Source organism: Phytophthora ramorum, assembly GCF_020800215.1.
Source record: "Phytophthora ramorum isolate Pr-102 chromosome Unknown Phyram_PR-102_s0022, whole genome shotgun sequence".
Classification (NCBI taxonomy): Eukaryota; Oomycota; class Peronosporomycetes; order Peronosporales; family Peronosporaceae; genus Phytophthora; species Phytophthora ramorum.
The window spans coordinates 393842-420873 of NW_027150668.1; the positions used below are offsets into that span (position 1 = coordinate 393842).

At 57.4% G+C, this 27032-nt stretch overlaps 13 protein-coding genes across 13 annotated transcripts; 5 read left to right on the forward strand and 8 right to left on the reverse strand.

Moving 5' to 3' along the window:
* Nucleotides 1–577: 577 nt before the first annotated feature.
* On the reverse strand, nt 578–2248 carry KRP23_14728 (Retrovirus-related Pol polyprotein from transposon TNT 1-94; the record flags this gene model as incomplete). The annotated part of the gene is made up of 1 exon (XM_067885582.1): nt 578–2248. The coding sequence occupies one exon, from the start codon at nt 2246–2248 to the stop codon at nt 578–580; it is 1671 nt and encodes a 556-aa protein (XP_067737237.1).
* Nucleotides 2249–2533: 285 nt separating this feature from the next.
* Nucleotides 2534–5191, forward strand: KRP23_14729 (Retrovirus-related Pol polyprotein from transposon TNT 1-94; the record flags this gene model as incomplete). The annotated part of the gene is made up of 1 exon (XM_067885583.1): nt 2534–5191. The coding sequence occupies one exon, from the start codon at nt 2534–2536 to the stop codon at nt 5189–5191; it is 2658 nt and encodes an 885-aa protein (XP_067737238.1).
* A 373-nt stretch (nt 5192–5564) lies between these two features.
* KRP23_14730 (Retrovirus-related Pol polyprotein from transposon TNT 1-94) lies at nt 5565–6620 on the forward strand (the record flags this gene model as incomplete). The annotated part of the gene is made up of 1 exon (XM_067885584.1): nt 5565–6620. One exon carries the CDS (start codon nt 5565–5567, stop codon nt 6618–6620), a length of 1056 nt encoding a protein of 351 aa, XP_067737239.1.
* A 373-nt stretch (nt 6621–6993) lies between these two features.
* Nucleotides 6994–8049, forward strand: KRP23_14731 (Retrovirus-related Pol polyprotein from transposon TNT 1-94; the record flags this gene model as incomplete). The annotated part of the gene is made up of 1 exon (XM_067885585.1): nt 6994–8049. The coding sequence occupies one exon, from the start codon at nt 6994–6996 to the stop codon at nt 8047–8049; it is 1056 nt and encodes a 351-aa protein (XP_067737240.1).
* A 266-nt stretch (nt 8050–8315) lies between these two features.
* On the reverse strand, nt 8316–9047 carry KRP23_14732 (Retrovirus-related Pol polyprotein from transposon TNT 1-94; the record flags this gene model as incomplete). Its single annotated transcript, XM_067885586.1, has 2 exons — nt 8316–8582; nt 8964–9047. The coding sequence occupies 2 exons, from the start codon at nt 9045–9047 to the stop codon at nt 8316–8318; spliced, it is 351 nt and encodes a 116-aa protein (XP_067737241.1).
* A 489-nt stretch (nt 9048–9536) lies between these two features.
* On the forward strand, nt 9537–13679 carry KRP23_14733 (Retrovirus-related Pol polyprotein from transposon TNT 1-94; the record flags this gene model as incomplete). The annotated part of the gene is made up of 1 exon (XM_067885588.1): nt 9537–13679. One exon carries the CDS (start codon nt 9537–9539, stop codon nt 13677–13679), a length of 4143 nt encoding a protein of 1380 aa, XP_067737242.1.
* Nucleotides 13680–13979: 300 nt separating this feature from the next.
* Nucleotides 13980–14282, reverse strand: KRP23_14734 (uncharacterized protein; the record flags this gene model as incomplete). Its single annotated transcript, XM_067885589.1, has 1 exon — nt 13980–14282. The coding sequence occupies one exon, from the start codon at nt 14280–14282 to the stop codon at nt 13980–13982; it is 303 nt and encodes a 100-aa protein (XP_067737243.1).
* Nucleotides 14283–14606: 324 nt separating this feature from the next.
* Nucleotides 14607–15821, reverse strand: KRP23_14735 (Retrovirus-related Pol polyprotein from transposon TNT 1-94; the record flags this gene model as incomplete). Its single annotated transcript, XM_067885590.1, has 1 exon — nt 14607–15821. The coding sequence occupies one exon, from the start codon at nt 15819–15821 to the stop codon at nt 14607–14609; it is 1215 nt and encodes a 404-aa protein (XP_067737244.1).
* Nucleotides 15822–16221: 400 nt separating this feature from the next.
* On the reverse strand, nt 16222–16770 carry KRP23_14736 (uncharacterized protein; the record flags this gene model as incomplete). Its single annotated transcript, XM_067885591.1, has 1 exon — nt 16222–16770. One exon carries the CDS (start codon nt 16768–16770, stop codon nt 16222–16224), a length of 549 nt encoding a protein of 182 aa, XP_067737245.1.
* A 410-nt stretch (nt 16771–17180) lies between these two features.
* KRP23_14737 (Retrovirus-related Pol polyprotein from transposon TNT 1-94) lies at nt 17181–18476 on the reverse strand (the record flags this gene model as incomplete). Its single annotated transcript, XM_067885592.1, has 1 exon — nt 17181–18476. One exon carries the CDS (start codon nt 18474–18476, stop codon nt 17181–17183), a length of 1296 nt encoding a protein of 431 aa, XP_067737246.1.
* Nucleotides 18477–18819: 343 nt separating this feature from the next.
* KRP23_14738 (Retrovirus-related Pol polyprotein from transposon TNT 1-94) lies at nt 18820–21708 on the reverse strand (the record flags this gene model as incomplete). Its single annotated transcript, XM_067885593.1, has 1 exon — nt 18820–21708. The coding sequence occupies one exon, from the start codon at nt 21706–21708 to the stop codon at nt 18820–18822; it is 2889 nt and encodes a 962-aa protein (XP_067737247.1).
* Nucleotides 21709–22088: 380 nt separating this feature from the next.
* KRP23_14739 (Retrovirus-related Pol polyprotein from transposon TNT 1-94) lies at nt 22089–23264 on the forward strand (the record flags this gene model as incomplete). Its single annotated transcript, XM_067885594.1, has 1 exon — nt 22089–23264. One exon carries the CDS (start codon nt 22089–22091, stop codon nt 23262–23264), a length of 1176 nt encoding a protein of 391 aa, XP_067737248.1.
* Nucleotides 23265–23530: 266 nt separating this feature from the next.
* Nucleotides 23531–26737, reverse strand: KRP23_14740 (Retrovirus-related Pol polyprotein from transposon TNT 1-94; the record flags this gene model as incomplete). Its single annotated transcript, XM_067885595.1, has 1 exon — nt 23531–26737. The coding sequence occupies one exon, from the start codon at nt 26735–26737 to the stop codon at nt 23531–23533; it is 3207 nt and encodes a 1068-aa protein (XP_067737249.1).
* Between the last annotated feature and the right edge of the window lie 295 nt (nt 26738–27032).

Genomic DNA, 27032 nt, shown 5'->3' on the forward strand with positions numbered 1-27032 from the left:
TCACTCAGTGGGACCGCAATCATTCCTGTGTTGACGGGACGCTGATGATGGGACGCTGTTTACGCTACGGGGATTACGGGACACGTGGGTACAAGATTGTGGGTACAAGATGGGCATCCACGCGGCAGTCGCTGATTGGCTGAAGCAACTCAGTATCCGGTAAGGAATCCAGTAGAGTGTATCCAGTAGAGAATCCAGTAGGCTTAGAGGTAGCAAGGGAGTTTGCGAACTAAGGACCTAAATCAATCACTTTGCATTTTGCCATCAAGCGACCAAGCCTTTTGTATGACCTTCACTCAGTGGGACCGCAATCATTCCTGTGTTGACGGGACGCTGATGATGGGACGCGGGACACTGATGATGGGACGCTGTTTACGCTACGGGGATTACGGGACACGTGGGTACAAGATTGTGGGTACAAGATGGGCATCCACGCGGCAGTCGCTGATTGGCTGAAGCAACTCAGTATCCGGTAAGGAATCCAGTAGAGTGTATCCAGTAGAGAATCCAGTAGGCTTAGAGGTAGCAAGGGAGTTTGCGAACTAAGGACCTAAATCAATCACTTTGCATTTTGCCATCAACCGACCAAAGCCTTTTCCACCTCGGACTTGTTCCTCAGCAAATACACGACGCAGAAGTGCGACTTGTCGTCGATGAACGTGACGAAGTAGCGCTTGCCCCCAAACGTTGGCGTCTGCATGGGGCCGCACACATCGCTGTGAACCACCTCCAGCACGTGCTTGGCACGGTTCGGGGACGACTTCATGTAGCTCACTCGCGTTTGCTTGCCGAGTGCACACCCGTCGCACAGCTCCCACTGCTTCACCGACGTCATGTCGATGCCAACACCGTAGCTCTTCTTGACGATGGCGTCTAGACCGCCATGGCCAATGTGACCAAGTCGGAGGTGCCAGAGGTACGACGTGGTGTCCCCTTGGCGATCCTTCGAACTTGCCGCATTGGCCTCGTCAGGCATCATCGGAGTCATGCACAGCTTGAACAGCCCTTTGCCCTCACGAGCGCCGAGCTGCCACTTGAGACCCTTGTTGTCCGCGAAGCACCCGTCGCTCTCGAAGGTCACTGGCCCGACGTCCTTGGTGAAGCGGCCGACCGAAAACAGGTTGCGCGACAGCTTCGGGATATGCCACACATTCGTGAGCACACCCTTCTTCATGCCGCGCGGCGTCTTCATCGACATGACAATGTCGCCGGTCCCCACCGCCTGAACCACACCGTCGTCCGCGAGATGCACGTCCACCGGAGCCATCGTCTTGTAGTTCCTCATGTACTTGTTGGAACTCGTCATGTGCTGCGTCGCACCCGAGTCGACCAGCCACATGTCACTCGGCTTGGCGGCACTGCTCGTACGACCAACCGAGAAAAGGTAGTCGCCAGGATCTTCTTCGTCCTGCGCGACGTTCGCACGCTGCGACCGATATCGCTCAGCGTCGTTCTGGACCCGCGAGGGACACTCCGCGATCCAATGTCCTTGTTTGCCGCAGTTGTGGCACGCCCCGGTCTTCTTCACCGGACGTCCTTTGCGCTTGTTGTTGTTGACCATGAACGCTTGACCTTGGCCGTGCGCGGCTCCGTCGACGCCGCCGCCACCTTGTTCCTTGCGCTTCATGTCCTCATGCAGCAGCCGAGACGTCACGAGTTCCCACGACAGCGAGTCGGCTCTCGACTCCAACGCCGTGATCAGGAACTGGTACGACTCGCTCAGGCTGCCCAGAAGCGTGATCACCAAGTCGTCCTCGCTGACCGGAGCGCCAACCGCGTCGAGCTGCTCCGCCAGCGTCTTGAGCTTGTTGATGTGCTCCAGCACATCATCACCTTCGTCCATCATCGTCGTGAAGAAACGCCGACGAAGAAAGAGCTTGTTGGCCAAACTCTTCTTCTCGAAGTGTCCTTCCAGTCTTGACCATGCATCATGCGCGTCCTTGGCCGAGCGAACCAGCGGCAGCTGCGAGTCCTCCATCGCGAGACAGATGATCGCCAGCGCCTTACGCGACTTCCTCTTGAACGTCGCTTGATCCGCCGTGGTCGTGCAGTGCTCCAGCTTCACTTCCCCACTCGTCACTTCCCACAGTTCGCGCTCCTCGAGCACCATCTGCATCTTGAACTTCCACGTGTGGAAGTTGGTTCCGTTGAACTTGTTGATGCGGGCGGTCGTGGTCGGGGTGGCGTCCATGGCGAAGGCGTAGTCGTAGTCGGGGTCTTGGGCAGGGAAGACGGGGCTTGGGCTCATAACCAAAAGGCTTGGTCGCTTGATGGCAAAATGCAAAGTGATTGATTTAGGTCCTTAGTTCGCAAACTCCCTTGCTACCTCTAAGCCTACTGGATTCTCTACTGGATACACTCTACTGGATTCCTTACCGGATACTGAGTTGCTTCAGCCAATCAGCGACTGCCACGTGGATGCCCATCTTGTACCCACAATCTTGTACCCACGTGTCCCGTAATCCCCATAGCGTAAACAGCGTCCCATCATCAGTGTCCCGCGTCCCATCATCAGCGTCCCGTCAACACAGGAATGATTGCGGTCCCACTGAGTGAAGGTCATACCGGTATCCTACCGGTATACGGCAGCTGCCCGAGGCGCCTTCTTGACAACAAGCGCTACTTCGTCACGTTCATCGACGACAAGTCGCACTTCTGCGTCGTGTATTTGCTGAGGAACAAGTCCGAGGTGGCTGCCAAGTTCGCGGAGTTTGTGGCGTTTGCTGAAACTCAGACCGGCAAGCGCGTGCAGACACTCCGGAGCGACAACGGTGGCGAGTACACTTCCGGCGCGATGGCCAAGTTCTGTGCGGACCGCGGTATCGTGCAGAAGTTCACTCCGCCGTACACGCCTCAACTGAACGGAGTGGCCGAGCGGATGAACCGGACGTTGGTGGAGTGTGCGCGCTGCATGCTGGAACATGCCGGATTGCCCAAGACGTATTGGGGTGAAGCAGTGATGACGGCTACGTTCCTCCGTAATCGGTGTCCGACACGCGCCGTCAGCCACGACAAGTCTCCGCACCAAGTTTGGACGGGCAAGAAGCCGCTGCTGGCCAACCTGAAAGTGTTCGGTTGCCACGCGTATGTGCACGTGCCGAAGGCGAAGCGCACCAAGTTCGACGCTCGGTCGGTGCGCTGTCGGTTCCTGGGGTACTCGGAGCACGAGAAAGCGTATCGATTCGAAGAACTGGAGAGCAGTCGCGTGCTGGTGAGCCGCGACGCGCAGTTCATGGAAGACGTCTTCGACAGTGGGAGACGTGACTACCATCAGAGGGAGGTGGTGGTCATTCAAGATGAAGAGACGACGGATCAAGATTCGTCGCAGTCGGATGAAGACGACAACGAAGAAGAGGAAGAAGAAGAAGCTGCGCGGGACGAAGACTTCGGGCCCGGCAACAAGCGACACCCGCGGACGCAGTCGCTGGAGGAAGTCACGGACGTTCCAAGTGCCAAGCGGTATGCATCGCAGAGTCGACACCAGACGCTGGACGAGATGTCGGCTGCGGCTCAAGAAAGTCAAGACTTCGAAGCTGCGTACGTCGTGGATTCAGTGGGAGAAATGCCGACCACGTTCAAGTCGGCGATGGAATCCAGCGACGCAGTCAAGTGGAAGGAGGCGTGCGACTCGGAGTGTGACTCGCTGCTCAAGAACGACACGTGGGATGTCGTACCACTGCCGAAGGGACGCAAGGCGATCGGCTGCAGATGGGTATTTCGCGTGAAGGAGAACCAAGCTGGAGAGATTGAGCGGTTCAAGGCGCGACTGGTTGCCAAGGGGTTTTCGCAGAAGTACGGCATCGACTACGACGAGACCTTCGCACCAGTGGCCAAGTTCACGTCCATCCGGATCGTACTGAGTCTGGCTGCCAAGTATGGTCTCAAGCTGCACCAGATGGATGTCAAGACTGCGTTCCTCAACGGTGTGCTGGACGAAGACATCTACATGACACAGCCGGATGGCTATGTGGACGAAGACCACCCGGACCACGTGTGCAAGCTCAAGCGGTCGCTGTACGGACTGAAGCAGTCGCCGCGCATGTGGAACCAGACCATCGACGACTTCATGCTCAAGCTGGGGTTCAAGAAGTGCGAGTCCGACCACTGCGTCTACCTCAAGCGTGACGGCCAAGACATGATCTTCGTGGCGCTGTACGTTGACGACTTGGTCCTCGCTAGCAGCAACGACGAGCTGTTGGAATCGACCAAGCACGCGTTGAGCAAGCGGTTTGAGATGACGGACCTCGGCGAGCTGGAGTACTTCCTCGGGATGGAGATCAGGAACAACCGCGACTCCGGAAAAGTGACGGTGCGGCAGACCAAGTTTCTCAAGTCCATCCTGACCAAGTTCGGCATGCAAGACAGCAAGCCTGTGAAGACGCCGCAAGACCCCGGACTCAAGCTGACCAAGAACATGTGTGAGGGTGGCTGCCAGCATGAAGACACGATGAAGAACGTGCCGTATCGGAGTGCCGTCGGTGCTCTCATGTACTTGATGGTGGCAACGCGTCCGGACCTGGCTGCTGCAGTGGGAGTACTGAGCCAGTTCTCTGCCGACCCGTGTCCGACGCATTGGCAAGCCCTCAAGCGTGTGCTGCGGTACCTCCAAGCGACGCCTACGCATGGACTCGAGTTCTCACGGGAAGACAGCCTTGGTATGTGCGGATATTCGGATGCGGACTGGGCCGGCGACATCGAGTCAAGACGGAGCACAAGCGGCTACGCGTTCATGATGAACGGCGGATGCATCAGCTGGAGGAGCAAGAAGCAGCGGACGGTGGCGCTGTCCTCAACGGAAGCAGAGTACATGGCGCTATCGGAGGCGACACAAGAAGCAGTGTGGCTCAAGGTGTTCCTGTGCGAGCTCGGCGAGATGGCAAGCGATGAAGCGGTCAAGATCTACGAGGACAACCAAGGCTCCATCGCGTTGGCCAAGAACCCGCAGTTCCACAAGCGCACCAAGCACATCGACATTCGCTACCACTTCGTGCGCGAGAAGGTGGAAGACGGTCAAGTGGTGCTGCAGTATGTTTCGACAACCGACATGCTGGCGGACATGATGACGAAGGCGATCACTGCAGTGCAGTTCAGTGTGCTTCGGAGCAAGCTCGGGATCCAAGGTGCAATCGCTGTCGAGTCGAGTGGGAGTGTTGTCAAGAAGGCGCCTCGGGCAGCTGCCGTATACCGGTAGGATACCGGTATGACCTTCACTCAGTGGGACCGCAATCATTCCTGTGTTGACGGGACGCTGATGATGGGACGCGGGACACTGATGATGGGACGCTGTTTACGCTACGGGGATTACGGGACACGTGGGTACAAGATTGTGGGTACAAGATGGGCATCCACGTGGCAGTCGCTGATTGGCTGAAGCAACTCAGTATCCGGTAAGGAATCCAGTAGAGTGTATCCAGTAGAGAATCCAGTAGGCTTAGAGGTAGCAAGGGAGTTTGCGAACTAAGGACCTAAATCAATCACTTTGCATTTTGCCATCAAGCGACCAAGCCTTTTTCAAGAAGTGCGAGTCCGACCACTGCGTCTACCTGAAGCGTGACGGCCAAGACATGATCTTCGTGGCGCTCTACGTCGACGACTTGGTCCTCGCTAGCAGCAACGACGAGCTGTTGGAATCGACCAAGCACGCGTTGAGCAAGCGGTTTGAGATGACGGACCTCGGCGAGCTTGAGTACTTCCTCGGGATGGAGATCAAGAACGACCGCGACTCCGGAAAAGTGACGGTGCGGCAGACCAAGTTTCTCAAGTCCATCCTGACCAAGTTCGGCATGCAAGACAGCAAGCCTGTGAAGACGCCGCAAGACCCCGGACTCAAGCTGACCAAGAACATGTGTGAGGGTGGCTGCCAGCATGAAGACACGATGAAGAACGTGCCGTATCGGAGTGCCGTCGGTGCTCTCATGTACTTGATGGTGGCAACGCGTCCGGACCTGGCTGCTGCAGTGGGAGTACTGAGCCAGTTCTCTGCCGACCCGTGTCCGACGCATTGGCAAGCCCTCAAGCGTGTGCTGCGGTACCTCCAAGCGACGCCTACGCATGGACTCGAGTTCTCACGGGAAGACAGCCTTGGTATGTGCGGATATTCGGATGCGGACTGGGCCGGCGACATCGAGTCAAGACGGAGCACAAGCGGCTACGCGTTCATGATGAACGGCGGATGCATCAGCTGGAGGAGCAAGAAGCAGCGGACGGTGGCGCTGTCCTCAACGGAAGCAGAGTACATGGCGCTATCGGAGGCGACACAAGAAGCAGTGTGGCTCAAGGTGTTCCTGTGCGAGCTCGGCGAGATGGCAAGCGATGAAGCGGTCAAGATCTACGAGGACAACCAAGGCTCCATCGCGTTGGCCAAGAACCCGCAGTTCCACAAGCGCACCAAGCACATCGACATTCGCTACCACTTCGTGCGCGAGAAGGTGGAAGACGGTCAAGTGGTGCTGCAGTATGTTTCGACAACGGACATGCTGGCGGACATGATGACGAAGGCGATCACTGCAGTGCAGTTCAGTGTGCTTCGGAGCAAGCTCGGGATCCAAGGTGCAATCGCTGTCGAGTCGAGTGGGAGTGTTGTCAAGAAGGCGCCTCGGGCAGCTGCCGTATACCGGTAGGATACCGGTATGACCTTCACTCAGTGGGACCGCAATCATTCCTGTGTTGACGGGACGCTGATGATGGGACGCGGGACACTGATGATGGGACGCTGTTTACGCTACGGGGATTACGGGACACGTGGGTACAAGATTGTGGGTACAAGATGGGCATCCACGTGGCAGTCGCTGATTGGCTGAAGCAACTCAGTATCCGGTAAGGAATTCAGTAGAGTGTATCCAGTAGAGAATCCAGTAGGCTTAGAGGTAGCAAGGGAGTTTGCGAACTAAGGACCTAAATCAATCACTTTGCATTTTGCCATCAAGCGACCAAGCCTTTTTCAAGAAGTGCGAGTCCGACCACTGCGTCTACCTGAAGCGTGACGGCCAAGACATGATCTTCGTGGCGCTCTACGTCGACGACTTGGTCCTCGCTAGCAGCAACGACGAGCTGTTGGAATCGACCAAGCACGCGTTGAGCAAGCGGTTTGAGATGACGGACCTCGGCGAGCTTGAGTACTTCCTCGGGATGGAGATCAAGAACGACCGCGACTCCGGAAAAGTGACGGTGCGGCAGACCAAGTTTCTCAAGTCCATCCTGACCAAGTTCGGCATGCAAGACAGCAAGCCTGTGAAGACGCCGCAAGACCCCGGACTCAAGCTGACCAAGAACATGTGTGAGGGTGGCTGCCAGCATGAAGACACGATGAAGAACGTGCCGTATCGGAGTGCCGTCGGTGCTCTCATGTACTTGATGGTGGCAACGCGTCCGGACCTGGCTGCTGCAGTGGGAGTGCTGAGCCAGTTCTCTGCCGACCCGTGTCCGACGCATTGGCAAGCCCTCAAGCGTGTGCTGCGGTACCTCCAAGCGACGCCTACGCATGGACTCGAGTTCTCACGGGAAGACAGCCTTGGTATGTGCGGATATTCGGATGCGGACTGGGCCGGCGACATCGAGTCAAGACGGAGCACAAGCGGCTACGCGTTCATGATGAACGGCGGATGCATCAGCTGGAGGAGCAAGAAGCAGCGGACGGTGGCGCTGTCCTCAACGGAAGCAGAGTACATGGCGCTATCGGAGGCGACACAAGAAGCAGTGTGGCTCAAGGTGTTCCTGTGCGAGCTCGGCGAGATGGCAAGCGATGAAGCGGTCAAGATCTACGAGGACAACCAAGGCTCCATCGCGTTGGCCAAGAACCCGCAGTTCCACAAGCGCACCAAGCACATCGACATTCGCTACCACTTCGTGCGCGAGAAGGTGGAAGACGGTCAAGTGGTGCTGCAGTATGTTTCGACAACGGACATGCTGGCGGACATGATGACGAAGGCGATCACTGCAGTGCAGTTCAGTGTGCTTCGGAGCAAGCTCGGGATCCAAGGTGCAATCGCTGTCGAGTCGAGTGGGAGTGTTGTCAAGAAGGCGCCTCGGGCAGCTGCCGTATACCGGTAGGATACCGGTATGACCTTCACTCAGTGGGACCGCAATCATTCCTGTGTTGACGGGACGCTGATGATGGGACGCGGGACACTGATGATGGGACGCTGTTTACGCTACGGGGATTACGGGACACGTGGGTACAAGATTGTGGGTACAAGATGGGCATCCACGTGGCAGTCGCTGATTGGCTGAAGCAACTCAGTATCCGGTAAGGAATCCAGTAGAGTGTATCCAGTAGAGAATCCAGTAGGCTTAGAGGTAGCAAGGGAGTTTGCGAACTAAGGACCTAAATCAATCACTTTGCATTTTGCCATCAAGCGACCAAGCCTTTTGTCCTCGCTGACCGGAGCGCCAACCGCGTCGAGCTGCTCCGCCAGCGTCTTGAGCTTGTTGATGTGCTCCAGCACATCATCACCTTCGTCCATCATCGTGGTGAAGAAACGCCGACGAAGAAAGAGCTTGTTGGCCAAACTCTTCTTCTCGAAGTGTCCTTCCAGTCTTGACCATGCATCATGCGCGTCCTTGGCCGAGCGAACCAGCGGCAGCTGCGATGTTGTCAAGAAGGCGCCTCGGGCAGCTGCCGTATACCGGTAGGATACCGGTATGACCTTCACTCAGTGGGACCGCAATCATTCCTGTGTTGACGGGACACTGATGATGGGACGCGGGACACTGATGATGGGACGCTGTTTACGCTACGGGGATTACGGGACACGTGGGTACAAGATTGTGGGTACAAGATGGGATCCACGTGGCAGTCGCTGATTGGCTGAAGCAACTCAGTATCCGGTAAGGAATCCAGTAGAGTGTATCCAGTAGAGAATCCAGTAGGCTTAGAGGTAGCAAAGGAGTTTGCGAACTAAGGACCTAAATCAATCACTTTTGCATTTTGCCATCAAGCGACCAAGCCTTTTGTCCTCGCTGACCGGAGCGCCAACCGCGTCGAGCTGCTCCGCCAGCGTCTTGAGCTTGTTGATGTGCTCCAGCACATCATCACCTTCGTCCATCATCGTGGTGAAGAAACGCCGACGAAGAAAGAGCTTGTTGGCCAAACTCTTCTTCTCGAAGTGTCCTTCCAGTCTTGACCATGCATCATGCGCGTCCTTGGCCGAGCGAACCAGCGGCAGCTGCGATGTTGTCAAGAAGGCGCCTCGGGCAGCTGCCGTATACCGGTAGGATACCGGTATGACCTTCACTCAGTGGGACCGCAATCATTCCTGTGTTGACGGGACACTGATGATGGGACGCGGGACACTGATGATGGGACGCTGTTTACGCTACGGGGATTACGGGACACGTGGGTACAAGATTGTGGGTACAAGATGGGATCCACGTGGCAGTCGCTGATTGGCTGAAGCAACTCAGTATCCGGTAAGGAATCCAGTAGAGTGTATCCATTAGAGAATCCAGTAGGCTTAGAGGTAGCAAGGGAGTTTGCGAACTAAGGACCTAAATCAATCACTTTGCATTTTGCTATCAAGCGACCAAGCCTTTTGATTATGAGCCCAAGCCCCGTCTTCCCTGCCCAAGACCCCGACTACGCCTTCGCCATGGACGCCACCCCGACCACGACCGCCCGCATCAACAAGTTCAACGGAACCAACTTCCACACGTGGAAGTTCAAGATGCAGATGGTGCTCGAGGAGCGCGAACTGTGGGAAGTGACGAGTGGGGAAGTGAAGCTGGAGCACTGCACGACCACGGCGGATCAAGCGACGTTCAAGAGGAAGTCGCGTAAGGCGCTGGCGATCATCTGTCTCGCGATGGAGGACTCGCAGCTGCCGCTGGTTCGCTCGGCCAAGGACGCGCATGATGCATGGTCAAGACTGGAAGGACACTTCGAGAAGAAGAGTTTGGCCAACAAGCTCTTTCTTCGTCGGCGTTTCTTCACGACGATGATGGACGAAGATGATGATGTGCTGGAGCACATCAACAAGCTCAAGACGCTGGCGGAGCAGCTCGACGCGGTTGGCGCTCCGGTCAGCGAGGACGACTTGGTGATCACGCTTCTGGGCAGTCTGAGCGAGTCGTACCAGTTCCTGATCACGGCGTTGGAGTCGAGAGCCGACTCGCTGTCGTGGGAACTCGTGACGTCTCGGCTGCTGCATGAGGACATGAAGCGCAAGGAACAAGGTGGCGGCGGCGTCGACGGAGCCGCGCACGGCCAAGGTCAAGCGTTCATGACGAGAGACAACAAGCGCAAGGGCCGACCGGTGAAGAAGACCGGCGCGTGCCACAACTGCGGCAAACAAGGACATTGGATCGCGGAGTGTCCCTCGCGGGTCCAGAACGACGCTGAGCGATATCGGTCGCAGCGTGCGAACGTCGCGCAGGACGAAGAAGATCCTGGCGACTACCTTTTCTCGGTTGGTCGTACGAGCAGTGCCGCCAAGCCGAGTGACATGTGGCTGGTCGACTCGGGTGCGACGCAGCACATGACGAGTTCCAACAAGTACATGAGGAACTACAAGAAGATGGCTCCGGTGGACGTGCATCTCGCGGACGACGGTGTGGTTCAGGCGGTGGGGACCGGCGACATTGTCATGTCGATGAAGACGCCGCGCGGCATGAAGAAGGGTGTGCTCACGAATGTGTGGCATATCCCGAAGCTGTCGCGCAACCTGTTTTCGGTCGGCCGCTTCACCAAGGACGTCGGGCCAGTGACCTTCGAGAGCGACGGGTGCTTCGCGGACAACAAGGGTCTCAAGTGGCAGCTCGGTGCTCGTGAGGGCAAAGGGCTGTTCAAGCTGTGCATGACTCCGATGATGCCTGACGAGGCCAATGCGGCAAGTTCGAAGGATCGCCAAGGGGACACCACGTCGTACCTCTGGCACCTCCGACTTGGTCACATTGGTCATGGCGGTCTAGACGCCATCGTCAAGAAGAGCTACGGTGTTGGCATCGACATGACGTCGGTGAAGCAGTGGGAGCTGTGCGACGGGTGTGCACTCGGCAAGCAAACGCGAGTGAGCTACATGAAGTCGTCCCCGAACCGTGCGAAGCGAGTGCTGGAGGTGGTTCACAGCGATGTGTGCGGCCCCATGCAAACGCCAACGTTTGGGGGCAAGCGCTACTTCGTCACGTTCATCGACGACAAGTCGCACTTCTGCGTCGTGTACTTGCTGAGGAACAAGTCCGAGGTGGCTGCCAAGTTCGCGGAGTTTGTGGCGTTTGCTGAAACTCAGACCGGCAAGCGCGTGCAGACACTCCGGAGCGACAACGGTGGCGAGTACACTTCCGGCGCGATGGCCAAGTTCTGTGCGGACCGCGGTATCGTGCAGAAGTTCACTCCCCCGTACACGCCTCAACTGAACGGAGTGGCCGAGCGGATGAACCGGACGTTGGTGGAGTGTGCGCGCTGCATGCTGGAACATGCCGGATTGCCCAAGACGTATTGGGGCGAAGCGGTGATGACGGCTACGTTCCTCCGTAATCGGTGTCCGACACGCGCCGTCAGCCACGACAAGTCTCCGCACCAAGTTTGGACGGGCAAGAAGCCGCTGCTGGCCAACCTGAAAGTGTTCGGTTGCCACGCGTATGTGCACGTGCCGAAGGCGAAGCGCACCAAGTTCGACGCTCGGTCGGTGCGCTGTCGGTTCCTGGGGTACTCGGAGCACGAGAAAGCGTATCGATTCGAAGAACTGGAGAGCAGTCGCGTGCTGGTGAGCCGCGACGCGCAGTTCATGGAAGACGTCTTCGACAGTGGGAGACGCGACTACCATCAGAGGGAGGTGGTGGTCATTCAAGATGAAGAGACGACGGATCAAGATTCGTCGCAGTCGGATGACGACGACAACGAAGAAGAAGAAGAAGAGGAAGCTGCGCGGGACGAAGACTTCGGGCCCGGCAACAAGCGACACCCGCGGACGCAGTCGCTGGAGGAAGTCACGGAGGTTCCAAGTGCCAAGCGGTATGCGTCGCAGAGTCGACACCAGACTCTGGACGAGATGTCTGCTGCGGCTCAAGAAAGTCAAGACTTCGAAGCTGCGTACGTCGTGGATTCAGTGGGAGAAATGCCGACCACGTTCAAGTCGGCGATGGAATCCAGCGACGCAGTCAAGTGGAAGGAGGCGTGCGACTCGGAGTGTGACTCGCTGCTCAAGAACGACACGTGGGATGTCGTACCACTGCCGAAGGGACGCAAGGCGATCGGCTGCAGATGGGTGTTTCGCGTGAAGGAGAACCAAGCTGGAGAGATTGAGCGGTTCAAGGCGCGACTGGTGGCCAAGGGGTTTTCGCAGAAGTACGGCATCGACTACGACGAGACCTTCGCGCCAGTGGCCAAGTTCACGTCCATCCGGATCGTACTGAGTCTAGCTGCCAAGTATGGTCTCAAGCTGCACCAGATGGATGTCAAGACTGCGTTCCTCAACGGTGTGCTGGACGAAGACATCTACATGGCACAGCCGGATGGCTATGTGGACGAAGGCCACCCGGACCACGTATGCAAGCTCAAGCGGTCGCTGTACGGACTGAAGCAGTCGCCGCGCATGTGGAACCAGACCATCGACGACTTCATGCTCAAGCTAGGGTTCAAGAAGTGCGAGTCCGACCACTGCGTCTACCTGAAGCGTGACGGCCAAGACATGATCTTCGTGGCGCTGTACGTTGACGACTTGGTCCTCGCCAGCAGCAACGACGAGCTGTTGGAATCGACCAAGCACGCGTTGAGCAAGCGGTTTGAGATGACGGACCTCGGCGAGCTGGAGTACTTCCTCGGGATGGAGATCAAGAACGGCCACGACTCCGGAAAAGTGACGGTGCGGCAGACCAAGTTTCTCAAGTCCATCCTGACCAAGTTCGGCATGCAAGACAGCAAGCCTGTGAAGACGCCGCAAGACCCCGGACTCAAGCTGACCAAGAACATGTGTGAGGGTGGCTGCCAGCATGAAGACACGATGAAGAACGTGCCGTATCGGAGTGCCGTCGGTGCTCTCATGTACTTGATGGTGGCAACGCGTCCGGACCTGGCTGCTGCAGTGGGAGTGCTGAGCCAGTTCTCTGCCGACCCGTGTCCGACGCATTGGCAAGCCCTCAAGCGTGTGCTGCGGTACCTCCAAGCGACGCCTACGCATGGACTCGAGTTCTCACGGGAAGACAGCCTTGGTATGTGCGGATATTCGGATGCGGACTGGGCCGGCGACATCGAGTCTCGACGGAGCACAAGCGGCTACGCGTTCATGATGAACGGCGGATGCATCAGCTGGAGGAGCAAGAAGCAGCGGACCGTGGCGCTGTCTTCAACGGAGGCAGAGTACATGGCGCTATCGGAGGCGACACAAGAGGCAGTGTGGCTCAAGGTGTTCCTGTGCGAGCTCGGCGAGATGGCAAGCGATGAAGCGGTCAAGATCTACGAGGACAACCAAGGCTCCATCGCGTTGGCCAAGAACCCGCAGTTCCACAAGCGCACCAAGCACATCGACATTCGCTACCACTTCGTGCGCGAGAAGGTGGAAGACGGTCAAGTGGTGCTGCAGTATGTATCGACAACCGACATGCTGGCGGACATGATGACGAAGGCGATCACTGCAACGCAGTTCCATGTGCTCCGGAGCAAGCTCGGGATCCAAGGTGCAATCGCTGTCGAGTCGAGTGGGAGTGTTGTCAAGAAGGCGCCTCGGGCAGCTGCCGTATACCGGTAGGATACCGGTATGACCTTCACTCAGTGGGACCGCAATCATTCCTGTGTTGACGGGACGCTGATGATGGGACGCGGGACACTGATGATGGGACGCTGTTTACGCTACGGGGATTACGGGACACGTGGGTACAAGATTGTGGGTACAAGATGGGATCCACGTGGCAGTCGCTGATTGGCTGAAGCAACTCAGTATCCGGTAAGGAATCCAGTAGAGTGTATCCATTAGAGAATCCAGTAGGCTTAGAGGTAGCAAGGGAGTTTGCGAACTAAGGACCTAAATCAATCACTTTGCATTTTGCTATCAAGCGACCAAGCCTTTTTGCGAGTCCTCCATCGCGAGACAGATGATCGCCAGCGCCTTACGCGACTTCCTCTTGAACGTCGCTTGATCCGCCGTGGTCGTGCAGTGCTCCAGCTTCACTTCCCCACTCGTCACTTCCCACAGTTCGCGCTCCTCGAGCACCATCTGCATCTTGAACTTCCACGTGTGGAAGTTGGTTCCGTTGAACTTGTTGATGCGGGCGGTCGCGGTCGGGGTGGCGTCCATGGCGAAGGCGTAGTCGTAGTCGGGGTCTTGGGCAGGGAAGACGGGGCTTGGGCTCATAACCAAAAGGCTTGGTCGCTTGATGGCAAAATGCAAAGTGATTGATTTAGGTCCTTAGTTCGCAAACTCCCTTGCTACCTCTAAGCCTACTGGATTCTCTACTGGATACACTCTACTGGATTCCTTACCGGATACTGAGTTGCTTCAGCCAATCAGCGACTGCCACGTGGATGCCCATCTTGTACCCACAATCTTGTACCCACGTGTCCCGTAATCCCCGTAGCGTAAACAGCGTCCCATCATCAGTGTCCCGCGTCCCATCATCAGCGTCCCGTCAACACAGGAATGATTGCGGTCCCACTGAGTGAAGGTCATACCGGTATCCTACCGGTATACGGCAGCTGCCCGAGGCGCCTTCTTGACAACACGAAGCACCTCCACCGGAGCGTGACCCATACGCGCGTGCAGGTCGACCGTCTTCCCACTGGTCGCCGCATTCGCCGATCGCTGAGGCGTCTGGAGCCAGTAGAGGCCATCCACGAGGTTCGCCGCCGCCACCACTTGCTTGGAGGCCTTGTGCGCAACGCGCATCTGGGTGCCGTCGAACACGACTTGGAACAGACCACTCTTGTTGATCTGTGGCACGGAGAGCAGATTCTTGCTCATGCTCGGCACGTACAGCGCGTTCTTGATCTCGATGTCGCGCTCGTCGCCGTTGGGCAGAACCACTCGTTCCACGATGGTCCCCACACCCATGATGGCCGTCTTGTTGCCGTCGGCTACCGAAAGTTCGCCCTCGTTTCGCTCAATCAAATGGGCGAACTTGGCCTTGTCGTTGCAGATGTGGTGCGTTGCGCCGCTGTCGACCGCCCACATGCCGAGCATATCCTTGCCCGTCGAAATGCCACACTCCAGTGAGACCGCGAACGCCACTCGATCGTAGCCGTAGCCGTAGTCGTAGCTGGCGTCGTCGTTCCTCCACTGGGCATTGTTGGCCCCGCGTCCACGGCCATTGCCATTGCCATTGCCGCCGCGTCTTGGGCCCCGATTCTCGTCCTTCTGCTTGGTCCAGCACTTGTCAACCGTGTGCCCCAATTTCCCGCAGTACGTACACTGGCGAGACTCTCGGTCGGTGTTGAACGCCTTGGCCGCGTCCTCCGTCTTCACCGTCGCCGTCTTCTCGCCTTGCCGCTTGATGTGCTCATTCGTCAGCACCTTCACGACGTCTTGCGATCGCAGCTCCGCGCTGCTCATCTCCAAGTTCAGCACGACGTTCTCGTAGCTCTTGGGGAGACTGCGCAACAGGCAGATCGCCACGTCCTCGTCCTCCATCTTGGCGCCGATGCTGCTGAGCTTGGCGCTGATGTTGAGGACCTCGNTCAGTCCGAACGCGATGTTGCTCGACTTGACGTACTCGTCCTTGGGCCGCGAGTCCGTGAAGCTCGGCGTCGTCTCTCGGTTCACGACATGCCACACCGACTTGGTCAGGAACACGCCACGCATGTAGCGGTTCCACGTCGCGTAGTTGTCTCCGTTGAACTTGTCGATGGAGACCTTGGTGGAGGCGTCGTGGGCAGAGGACATGGTGCTTGGGCTCATAACCTGATGGAAGGTATGGATCTTGGACACCGGAAGCTTGACGGAGCGGAGGGAGGGCAGCACTCTGGGCGAGACCGGAGCGGAGACTGGAAACCACTTGAGGGGTAGAACGAAGATTCGAAAGTGATTGATTGAGGTCTTTAGCTCGCTAGCCTTCTCGCTACTCTAGACCTACTGGATACACACTACTTGATTCTTTACTGGATACTGAGTTACTTCAGCCAATGAGAGAGCGCCACGTCGAAGCCCATCTTGTACCTACAATCTTGTACCCACAGGTGGCGTAATCGACAGTGGCGTAATCGTCGGTGGCGTAATCGGCGTGGGTTCGGATTGGACCGGTTCGGGTTAACCGGTTCACGGTCAACAACCGATACCAAACCGGTAACCCTCCATACCCTCAATACTCTTCTGGATACTCACTCATCTTCACGCCAAAGTCGGCGTTCTGGGTGAGGTACGCACGCTCAAAGCGCTTGGGGCGAGGCCGTCCTGGATTCGGAAGATTTCCAGCACGGAAGTCACGATTCCTGGACGTAGCAGCATCACGCTCGTTCTGGGTCCACACCTCTTCATCCTGCTCCAAAGCATACTCCAAGTCAGAAATACTCTTGAAACGTTGGCCTTGCAGGGACGTCTTCAGGCGTGTCTCCTTCAGCTTAGTGATGAACCGGCGGATGTGCTTCTCCAGACGCTTGGTTGACTTCCTGAAATCAATGTCAGCCTTGCCTGCAGCAGAATTCAGGCGATAGAAGAAATCTAGGGCACTTTCAGAAGATCGCATCTCCATCGTGTAATACCGTTCAGAGTACGACGCGCGGGCCTTGCAATACTTCTTCCGGAATGCCGTCGCCAGCTCCTTCCAATCTCGCTGCGTGTGTTTCGGCAGTTGGTTGAACCAGTCACGCGCTGCTCCGGACAGCTTCAGCTTGAGTTCCTGGATTCGCATCTTGTTCGACCAGGCACCTTGGGTAGCCAGGTTAGCAAACTGCTCCCACCAGTGCACACGCTCCCTGATCGCGGCCTTAGTGTCGAACTAAAAGGCTTTGGTCGCTTGATGGCAAAATGCAAAGTGATTGATTTAGGTCCTTAGTTCGCAAACTCCCTTGCTACCTCTAAGCCTACTGGATTCTCTACTGGATACACTCTACTGGATTCCTTACCGGATACTGAGTTGCTTCAGCCAATCAGCGACTGCCACGTGGATGCCCATCTTGTACCCACAATCTTGTACCCACGTGTCCCGTAATCCCCGTAGCGTAAACAGCGTCCCATCATCAGTGTCCCGCGTCCCATCATCAGCGTCCCGTCAACACAGGAATGATTGCGGTCCCACTGAGTGAAGGTCATACCGGTATCCTACCGGTATACGGCAGCTGCCCGAGGCGCCTTCTTGACAACACTCCTACTCGACTCGACAGCGATTGCACCTTGGATCCCGAGCTTGGTCCGAAGCACACTGAACTGCGTTGCAGGAATTGCCTTCGTCATCATGTCCGCCAGCATGTCCGTTGTCGAAATATACTGCAGCAGCACTTGACCGTCTTCCACCTTCTCGCGCACGAAGTGGTAGCGAATGTCGATGTGCTTGGTGCGCTTGTGGAACTGCGGGTTCTTGGCCAACGCGATGGAGCCTTGGTTGTCCTCGTAGATCTTGACCGCTTCATCGCTTGCCATCTCGCCGAGCTCGCACAGGAACACCTTGAGCCACACTGCCTCTTGTGTCGCCTCCGATAGCGCCATGTACTCGGCCTCCGTTGAAGACAGCGCCACGGTCCGCTGCTTCTTGCTCCTCCAGCTGATGCATCCGCCGTTCATGATGAACGCGTAGCCGCTTGTGCTCCGTCTTGACTCGATGTCGCCGGCCCAGTCCGCATCCGAATAGCCTTGAAGTCCATCGTTGCAGCTTGCTTGAAATTCGATGCCGTGCGTCTTGGTGCCTTGAATGTACCTGAACACCCTCTTGAGCGCCTGCCAGTGCGTCGGGCACGGGTCCGCTGCAAACTGGCTCAGCACTCCCACTGCAGCTGCCAGGTCCGGACGAGTGCCTACCATGAGGTACATGAGGCATCCCACCGCGTTCCGGTATGGCACGTTGACCATGGTCTCGTCGTGCTTGCAGCCGCCCTCGCACATGGCCTTCGTCAGCTTGAGACCCGGATCCTGTGGCGTCTTGACAGGGTTGCTCTTGTCCATGCTGAACTTCTGCAGGATGTCTTTGGCGAACTTGGTCTGCCGCATCGACATCTTCCCAGTCACCACGTCTTGCTCGATCTCCATCCCGAGGAAGTACTTGAGCTGACCCATGTCCGTCATCTCGAAGCGGTGACTGAGCGCCTGCTTGGTGTCGAGGAGCATCTTGTCGTTGCTGCTGGCGAGGACCAAGTCGTCAACGTACAGCGCCACGAAGATCATGTCTTGGCCGTCACGCTTCAGGTAGATGCAGTGGTCGGACTCGCACTTCTTGAACCCCAGCTTGAGCATGAAGTCGTCGATGGTCTGGTTCCACATGCGCGGCGACTGCTTCAGTCCGTACAGCGACCGCTTGAGCTTGCACACGTGGTCCGGGTGGTCTTCGTCCACATAGCCATCGGGCTGTGCCATGTAGATGTCTTCGTCCAGCACACCGTTGAGGAATGCAGTCTTGACATCCATCTGGTGCAGCTTGAGACCATACAAAAGGCTTTGGTCGCTTGATGGCAAAATGCAAAGTGATTGATTTAGGTCCTTAGTTCGCAAACTCCCTTGCTACCTCTAAGCCTACTGGATTCTCTACTGGATACACTCTACTGGATTCCTTACCAGATACTGAGTTGCTTCAGCCAATCAGCGACTGCCACGTGGATGCCCATCTTGTACCCACAATCTTGTACCCACGTGTCCCGTAATCCCCGTAGCGTAAACAGCGTCCCATCATCAGTGTCCCGCGTCCCATCATCAGCGTCCCGTCAACACAGGAATGATTGCGGTCCCACTGAGTGAAGGTCATACCGGTATCCTACCGGTATATGGCAGCTGCCCGAGGCGCCTTCTTGACAACACTCCCACTCGACTCGACAGCGATTGCACCTTGGATCCCGAGCTTGCTCCGAAGCACACCGAACTGCACCGCAGTGATCGCCTTCGTCATCATGTCCGCCAGCATGTCCGTTGTCGACACATTCTGCAGCACCACTTGACCGTCTTCCACCTTCTCGCGCACGAAGTGGTAGCGAATGTCGATGTGCTTGGTGCGCTTGTGGAACTGCGGGTTCTTGGCCAACGCGATGGAGCCTTGGTTGTCCTCGTAGATCTTGACCGCTTCATCGCTTGCCATCTCGCCGAGCTCGCACAGGAACACCTTGAGCCACACTGCCTCTTGTGTCGCCTCCGATAGCGCCATGTACTCTGCTTCCGTCGAAGACAGCGCCACCGTCCGCTGCTTCTTGCTCCTCCAGCTGATGCATCCGCCGTTCATCATGAACGCGTAGCCACTTGTACTCCGTCTTGACTCGATGTCGCCTGCCCAGTCCGCATCCGAATAGCCGCACATACCAAGGCTGTCTTCCCGTGAGAACTCGAGTCCATGCGTAGGCGTCGCTTGGAGGTACCGCAGCACACGCTTGAGGGCTTGCCAATGCGTCGGACACGGGTCGGCAGAGAACTGGCTCAGCACTCCTACTGTAGCAGCGAGGTCCGGACGCGTTGCCACCATCAAGTACATGAGAGCACCGACGGCACTCCGATACGGCACGTTCTTCATCGTGTCTTCATGCTGGCAGCCACCCTCACACATGTTCTTGGTCAGCTTGAGTCCGGGGTCTTGCGGCGTCTTCACAGGCTTGCTGTCTTGCATGCCAAACTTGGTCAGGATGGACTTGAGAAACTTGGTCTGCCGCACCGTCACTTTTCCGGAGTCGCGGTCGTTCTTGATCTCCATCCCGAGGAAGTACTCCAGCTCGCCGAGGTCCGTCATCTCAAACCGCTTGCTCAACGCGTGCTTGGTCGATTCCAACAGCTCGTCGTTGCTGCTAGCGAGGACCAAGTCGTCGACGTACAGCGCCACGAAGATCATGTCTTGGCCGTCACGCTTCAGGTAGACGCAGTGGTCGGACTCGCACTTCTTGAACCCCAGCTTGAGCATGAAGTCGTCGATGGTCTGGTTCCACATGCGCGGCGACTGCTTCAGTCCGTACAGCGACCGCTTGAGCTTGCACACGTGGTCCGGGTGGTCCTCGTCCACATAGCCATCGGGCTGTGCCATGTAGATGTCTTCGTCCAGCACACCGTTGAGGAACGCAGTCTTGACATCCATCTGGTGCAGCTTGAGACCATACTTGGCAGCCAGACTCAGTACGATCCGGATGGACGTGAACTTGGCCACGGGTGCGAAGGTCTCGTCGTAGTCGATGCCGTACTTCTGCGAAAACCCCTTGGCCACCAGTCGCGCCTTGAACCGCTCAATCTCTCCAGCTTGGTTCTCCTTCACGCGAAACACCCATCTGCAGCCGATCGCCTTGCGTCCCTTCGGCAGTGGTACGACATCCCACGTGTCGTTCTTGAGCAGCGAGTCACACTCCGAGTCGCACGCCTCCTTCCACTTGACTGCGTCGCTGGATTCCATCGCCGACTTGAACGTGGTCGGCATTTCTCCCACTGAATCCACGACGTACGCAGCTTCGAAGTCTTGACTTTCTTGAGCCGCAGCAGACATCTCGTCCAGAGTCTGGTGTCGACTCTGCGACGCATACCGCTTGGCACTTGGAACCTCCGTGGCTTCCTCCAGTGACTGCGTCCGCGGGTGTCGCTTGTTGCCGGGCCCGAGGTCTTCGTCCCGCGCAGTTTCTTCCTCTTCCTCTTCTTCGTTGTCGTCTTCATCCGACTGCGACGAATCTTGATCCGTCGTCTCTTCATCTTGAATGACCACCACCTCCCTCTGATGGTAGTCGCGTCTCCCACTGTCGAAGACGTCTTCCATGAACTGCGCGTCGCGGCTCACCAGCACGCGACTGCTCTCGAGTTCTTCGAATCGATACGCTTTCTCGTGCTCCGAGTACCCCAGGAACCGACAGCGCACCGACCGAGCGTCGAACTTGGTGCGCTTCGCCTTCGGCACGTGCACATACGCGTGGCAACCGAACACCTTGAGATTGGCCAGCAGCGGCTTCTTGCCCGTCCAAACTTGGTGCGGAGACTTGTCGTGGCTGACGGCGCGTGTCGGACACCGATTGCGGAGGAACGTAGCCGTCATCACCGCTTCGCCCCAATACGTCTTGGGCAAACCGGCATGTTCCAGCATGCAGCGCGCACACTCCACCAACGTCCGGTTCATCCGCTCGGCCACTCCGTTCAGCTGAGGCGTGTACGGCGGAGTGAACTTCTGCACGATACCATGGTCCGCACAGAACTTGGCCATCGCACCGGAGGTGTACTCACCACCGTTGTCGCTCCGGAGTGTCTTCACGCGCTTGCCGGTCTGAGTTTCAGCAAACGCCACAAACTCCGCGAACTTGGCAGCCACCTCGGACTTGTTCCTCAGCAAGTACACGACGCAGAAGTGCGACTTGTCGTCGATGAACGTGACGAAGTAGCGCTTGCCCCCAAACGTTGGCGTCTGCATGGGGCCGCACACATCGCTGTGAACCACCTCCAGCACTTGCTTGGCACGGTTCGGGGACGACTTCATGTAGCTCACTCGCGTTTGCTTGCCGAGTGCACACCCGTCGCACAGCTCCCACTGCTTCACCGACGTCATGTCGATGCCAACACCGTAGCTCTTCTTGACGATGGCGTCTAGACCGCCATGGCCAATGTGACCAAGTCGGAGGTGCCAGAGGTACGACGTGGTGTCCCCTTGGCGATCCTTCGAACTTGCCGCATTGGCCTCGTCAGGCATCATCGGAGTCATGCACAGCTTGAACTGTTGTCAAGAAGGCGCCTCGGGCCGCTGCCGTATACCGGTAGGATACCGGTATGACCTTCACTCAGTGGGACCGCAATCATTCCTGTGTTGACGGGACGCTGATGATGGGACGCGGGACACTGATGATGTGACGCTGTTTACGCTACGGGGATTACGGGACACGTGGGTACAAGATTGTGGGTACAAGATGGGCATCCACGTGGCAGTCGCTGATTGGCTGAAGCAACTCAGTATCCGGTAAGGAATCCAGTAGAGTGTATCCAGTAGAGAATCCAGTAGGCTTAGAGGTAGCAAGGGAGTTTGCGAACTAAGGACCTAAATCAATCACTTTGCATTTTGCCATCAAGCGACCAAGCCTTTTGGTTATGAGCCCAAGCCCCGTCTTCCCTGCCCAAGACCCCGACTACGCCTTCGCCATGGACGCCACCCCGACCACGACCGCCCGCATCAACAAGTTCAACGGAACCAACTTCCACACGTGGAAGTTCAAGATGCAGATGGTGCTCGAGGAGCGCGAACTGTGGGAAGTGACGAGTGGGGAAGTGAAGCTGGAGCACTGCACGACCACGGCGGATCAAGCGACGTTCAAGAGGAAGTCGCGTAAGGCGCTGGCGATCATCTGTCTCGCGATGGAGGACTCGCAGCTGCCGCTGGTTCGCTCGGCCAAGGACGCGCATGATGCATGGTCAAGACTGGAAGGACACTTCGAGAAGAAGAGTTTGGCCAACAAGCTCTTTCTTCGTCGGCGTTTCTTCACGACGATGATGGACGAAGGTGATGATGTGCTGGAGCACATCAACAAGCTCAAGACGCTGGCGGAGCAGCTCGACGCGGTTGGCGCTCCGGTCAGCGAGGACGACTTGGTGATCACGCTTCTGGGCAGTCTGAGCGAGTCGTACCAGTTCCTGATCACGGCGTTGGAGTCGAGAGCCGACTCGCTGTCGTGGGAACTCGTGACGTCTCGGCTGCTGCATGAGGACATGAAGCGCAAGGAACAAGGTGGCGGCGGCGTCGACGGAGCCGCGCACGGTCAAGGTCAAGCGTTCATGACGAGAGACAGCAAGCGTAAGGGTCGACCGGTGAAGAAGACCGGGGCGTGCCACAACTGCGGCAAACAAGGACATTGGATCGCGGAGTGTCCCTCGCGGGTCCAGAACGACGCTGAGCGATATCGGTCGCAGCGTGCGAACGTCGCGCAGGACGAAGAAGATCCTGACGACTACCTTTTCTCGGTTGGTCGTACGAGCAGTACCGCCAAGCCGAGTGACATGTGGCTGGTCGACTCGGGTGCGACGCAGCACATGACGAGTTCCAAGACGTACATGAGGAACTACAAGACGATGGCTCCGGTGGACGTGCATCTCGCGGACGACGGTGTGGTTCAGGCGGTGGGGACCGGCGACATTGTCATGTCGATGAAGACGCCGCGCGGCATGAAGAAGGGTGTGCTCACGAATGTGTGGCATATCCCGAAGCTGTCGCGCAACAAAAGGCTTGGTCGCTTGATGGCAAAATGCAAAGTGATTGATTTAGGTCCTTAGTTCGCAAACTCCCTTGCTACCTCTAAGCCTACTGGATTCTCTACTGGATACACTCTACTGGATTCCTTACCGGATACTGAGTTGCTTCAGCCAATCAGCGACTGCCACGTGGATGCCCATCTTGTACCCACAATCTTGTACCCACGTGTCCCGTAATCCCCGTAGCGTAAACAGCGTCCCATCATCAGTGTCCCGCGTCCCATCATCAGCGTCCCGTCAACACAGGAATGATTGCGGTCCCACTGAGTGAAGGTCATACCGGTATCCTACCGGTATACGGCAGCTGCCCGAGGCGCCTTCTTGACAACACTCCCACTCGACTCGACAGCGATTGCACCTTGGATCCCGAGCTTGCTCCGAAGAACTTGGAACTGCACTGCAGTGATCGCCTTCGTCATCATGTCCGCCAGCATGTCCGTTGTCGACACATACTGCAGCACCACTTGACCGTCTTCCACCTTCTCGCGCACGAAGTGGTAGCGAATGTCGATGTGCTTGGTGCGCTTGTGGAACTGCGGGTTCTTGGCCAACGCGATGGAGCCTTGGTTGTCCTCGTAGATCTTGACCGCTTCATCGCTTGCCATCTCGCCGAGCTCGCACAGGAACACCTTGAGCCACACTGCCTCTTGTGTCGCCTCCGATAGCGCCATGTACTCGGCCTCCGTTGAAGACAGCGCCACCGTCCGCTGCTTCTTGCTCCTCCAGCTGATGCATCCGCCGTTCATCATGAACGCGTAGCCGCTTGTGCTCCGTCTTGACTCGATGTCGCCGGCCCAGTCCGCATCCGAATAGCCGCACATACCAAGGCTGTCTTCCCGTGAGAACTCGAGTCCATGCGTAGGCGTCGCTTGGAGGTACCGCAGCACACGCTTGAGGGCCTGCCAATGCGTCGGACACGGGTCGGCAGAGAACTGGCTCAGCACTCCCACTGCAGCAGCGAGGTCCGGACGCGTTGCCACCATCAAGTACATGAGAGCACCGACGGCACTCCGATACGGCACGTTCTTCATCGTGTCTTCATGCTGGCAGCCACCCTCACACATGTTCTTGGTCAGCTTGAGTCCGGGGTCTTGCGGCGTCTTCACAGGCTTGCTGTCTTGCATGCCAAACTTGGTCAGGATGGACTTGAGAAACTTGGTCTGCCGCACCGTCACTTTTCCGGAGTCGCGGTCGTTCTTGATCTCCATCCCGAGGAAGTACTCCAGCTCGCCGAGGTCCGTCATCTCAAACCGCTTGCTCAACGCGTGCTTGGTCGATTCCAACAGCTCGTCGTTGCTGCTAGCGAGGACCAAGTCGTCGACGTACAGCGCCACGAAGATCATGTCTTGGCCGTCACGCTTCAAGTAGACGCAGTGGTCGGACTCGCACTTCTTGAACCCCAGCTTGAGCATGAAGTCGTCGATGGTCTGGTTCCACATGCGCGGCGACTGCTTCAGTCCGTACAGCGACCGCTTGAGCTTGCACACGTGGTCCGGGTGGTCTTCGTCCACATAGCCATCCGGCTGTGCCATGTAGATGTCTTCGTCCAGCACACCGTTGAGGAACGCAGTCTTGACATCCATCTGGTGCAGCTTGAGACCATACTTGGCAGCTAGACTCAGTACGATCCGGATGGACGTGAACTTGGCCACTGGTGCGAAGGTCTCGTCGTAGTCGATGCCGTACTTCTGCGAAAACCCCTTGGCCACCAGTCGCGCCTTGAACCGCTCAATCTCTCCAGCTTGGTTCTCCTTCACGCGAAACACCCATCTGCAGCCGATCGCCTTGCGTCCCTTCGGTAGTGGTACGACATCCCACGTGTCGTTCTTGAGCAGCGAGTCACACTCCGAGTCGCACGCCTCCTTCCACTTGACTGCGTCGCTGGATTCCATCGCCGACTTGAACGTGGTCGGCATTTCTCCCACTGAATCCACGACGTACGCAGCTTCGAAGTCTTGACTTTCTTGAGCCGCAGCAGACATCTCGTCCAGAGTCTGGTGTCGACTCTGCGACGCATACCGCTTGGCACTTGGAACCTCCGTGGCTTCCTCCAGTGACTGCGTCCGCGGGTGTCGCTTGTTGCCGGGCCCGAAGTCTTCGTCCCGCGCAGCTTCCTCTTCTTCCTCTTCTTCGTTGTCGTCTTCATCCGACTGCGACGAATCTTGATCCGTCGTCTCTTCATCTTGAATGACCACCACCTCCCTCTGATGGTAGTCGCGTCTCCCACCGTCGAAGACGTCTTCCATGAACTGCGCGTCGCGGCTCACCAGCACGCGACTGCTCTCCAGTTCTTCGAATCGATACGCTTTCTCGTGCTCCGAGTACCCCAGGAACCGACAGCGCACCGACCGAGCGTCGAACTTGGTGCGCTTCGCCTTCGGCACGTGCACATACGCGTGGCAACCGAACACCTTGAGATTGGCCAGCAGCGGCTTCTTGCCCGTCCAAACTTGGTGCGGAGACTTGTCGTGGCTGACGGCGCGTGTCGGACACCGATTACGGAGGAACGTAGCCGTCATCACCGCTTCACCCCAATACGTCTTGGGCAATCCGGCATGTTCCAGCATGCAGCGCGCACACTCCACCAACGTCCGGTTCATCCGCTCGGCGACTCCGTTCAGCTGAGGCGTGTACGGCGGAGTGAACTTCTGCACGATACCACGGTCCGCACAGAACTTGGCCATCGCGCCGGAAGTGTACTCGCCACCGTTGTCGCTCCGGAGTGTCTGCACGCGCTTGCCGGTCTGAGTTTCAGCAAACGCCACAAACTCCGCGAACTTGGCAGCCACCTCGGACTTGTTCCTCAGCAAGTACACCACGCAAAAGTGCGACTTGTCGTCGATGAACGTGACGAAGTAGCGCTTGCCCCCAAACGTTGGCGTCTGCATGGGGCCGCACACATCGCTGTGAACCACCTCCAGCACGTGCTTCGCACGGTTCGGGGACGACTTCATGTAGCTCACTCGCGTTTGCTTGCCGAGTGCACACCCGTCGCACAGCTCCCACTGCTTCACCGACGTCATGTCGATGCCAACACCGTAGCTCTTCTTGACGATGGCGTCTAGACCGCCATGGCCAATGTGACCAAGTCGGAGGTGCCAGAGGTATGACGTGGTGTCCCCTTGGCGATCCTTCGAACTTGCCGCATTGGCCTCGTCAGGCATCATCGGAGTCATGCACAGCTTGAACAGCCCTTTGCCCTCACGAGCGCCGAGCTGCCACTTGAGACCCTTGTTGTCCGCGAAGCACCCGTCGCTCTCGAAGGTCACTGGCCCGACGTCCTTGGTGAAGCGGCCGACCGAAAACAGGTTGCGCGACAGCTTCGGGATATGCCACACATTCGTGAGCACACCCTTCTTCATGCCGCGCGGCGTCTTCATCGACATGACAATGTCGCCGGTCCCCACCGCCTGAACCACACCGTCGTCCGCGAGATGCACGTCCACCGGAGCCATCGTCTTGTAGTTCCTCATGTACGTCTTGGAACTCGTCATGTGCTGCGTCGCACCCGAGTCGACCAGCCACTGTTGTCAAGAAGGCGCCTCGGGCAGCTGCCGTATACCGGTAGGATACCGGTATGACCTTCACTCAGTGGGACCGCAATCATTCCTGTGTTGACGGGACGCTGATGATGGGACGCGGGACACTGATGATGGGACGCTGTTTACGCTACGGGGATTACGGGACACGTGGGTACAAGATTGTGGGTACAAGATGGGCATCCACGTGGCAGTCGCTGATTGGCTGAAGCAACTCAGTATCCGGTAAGGAATCCAGTAGAGTGTATCC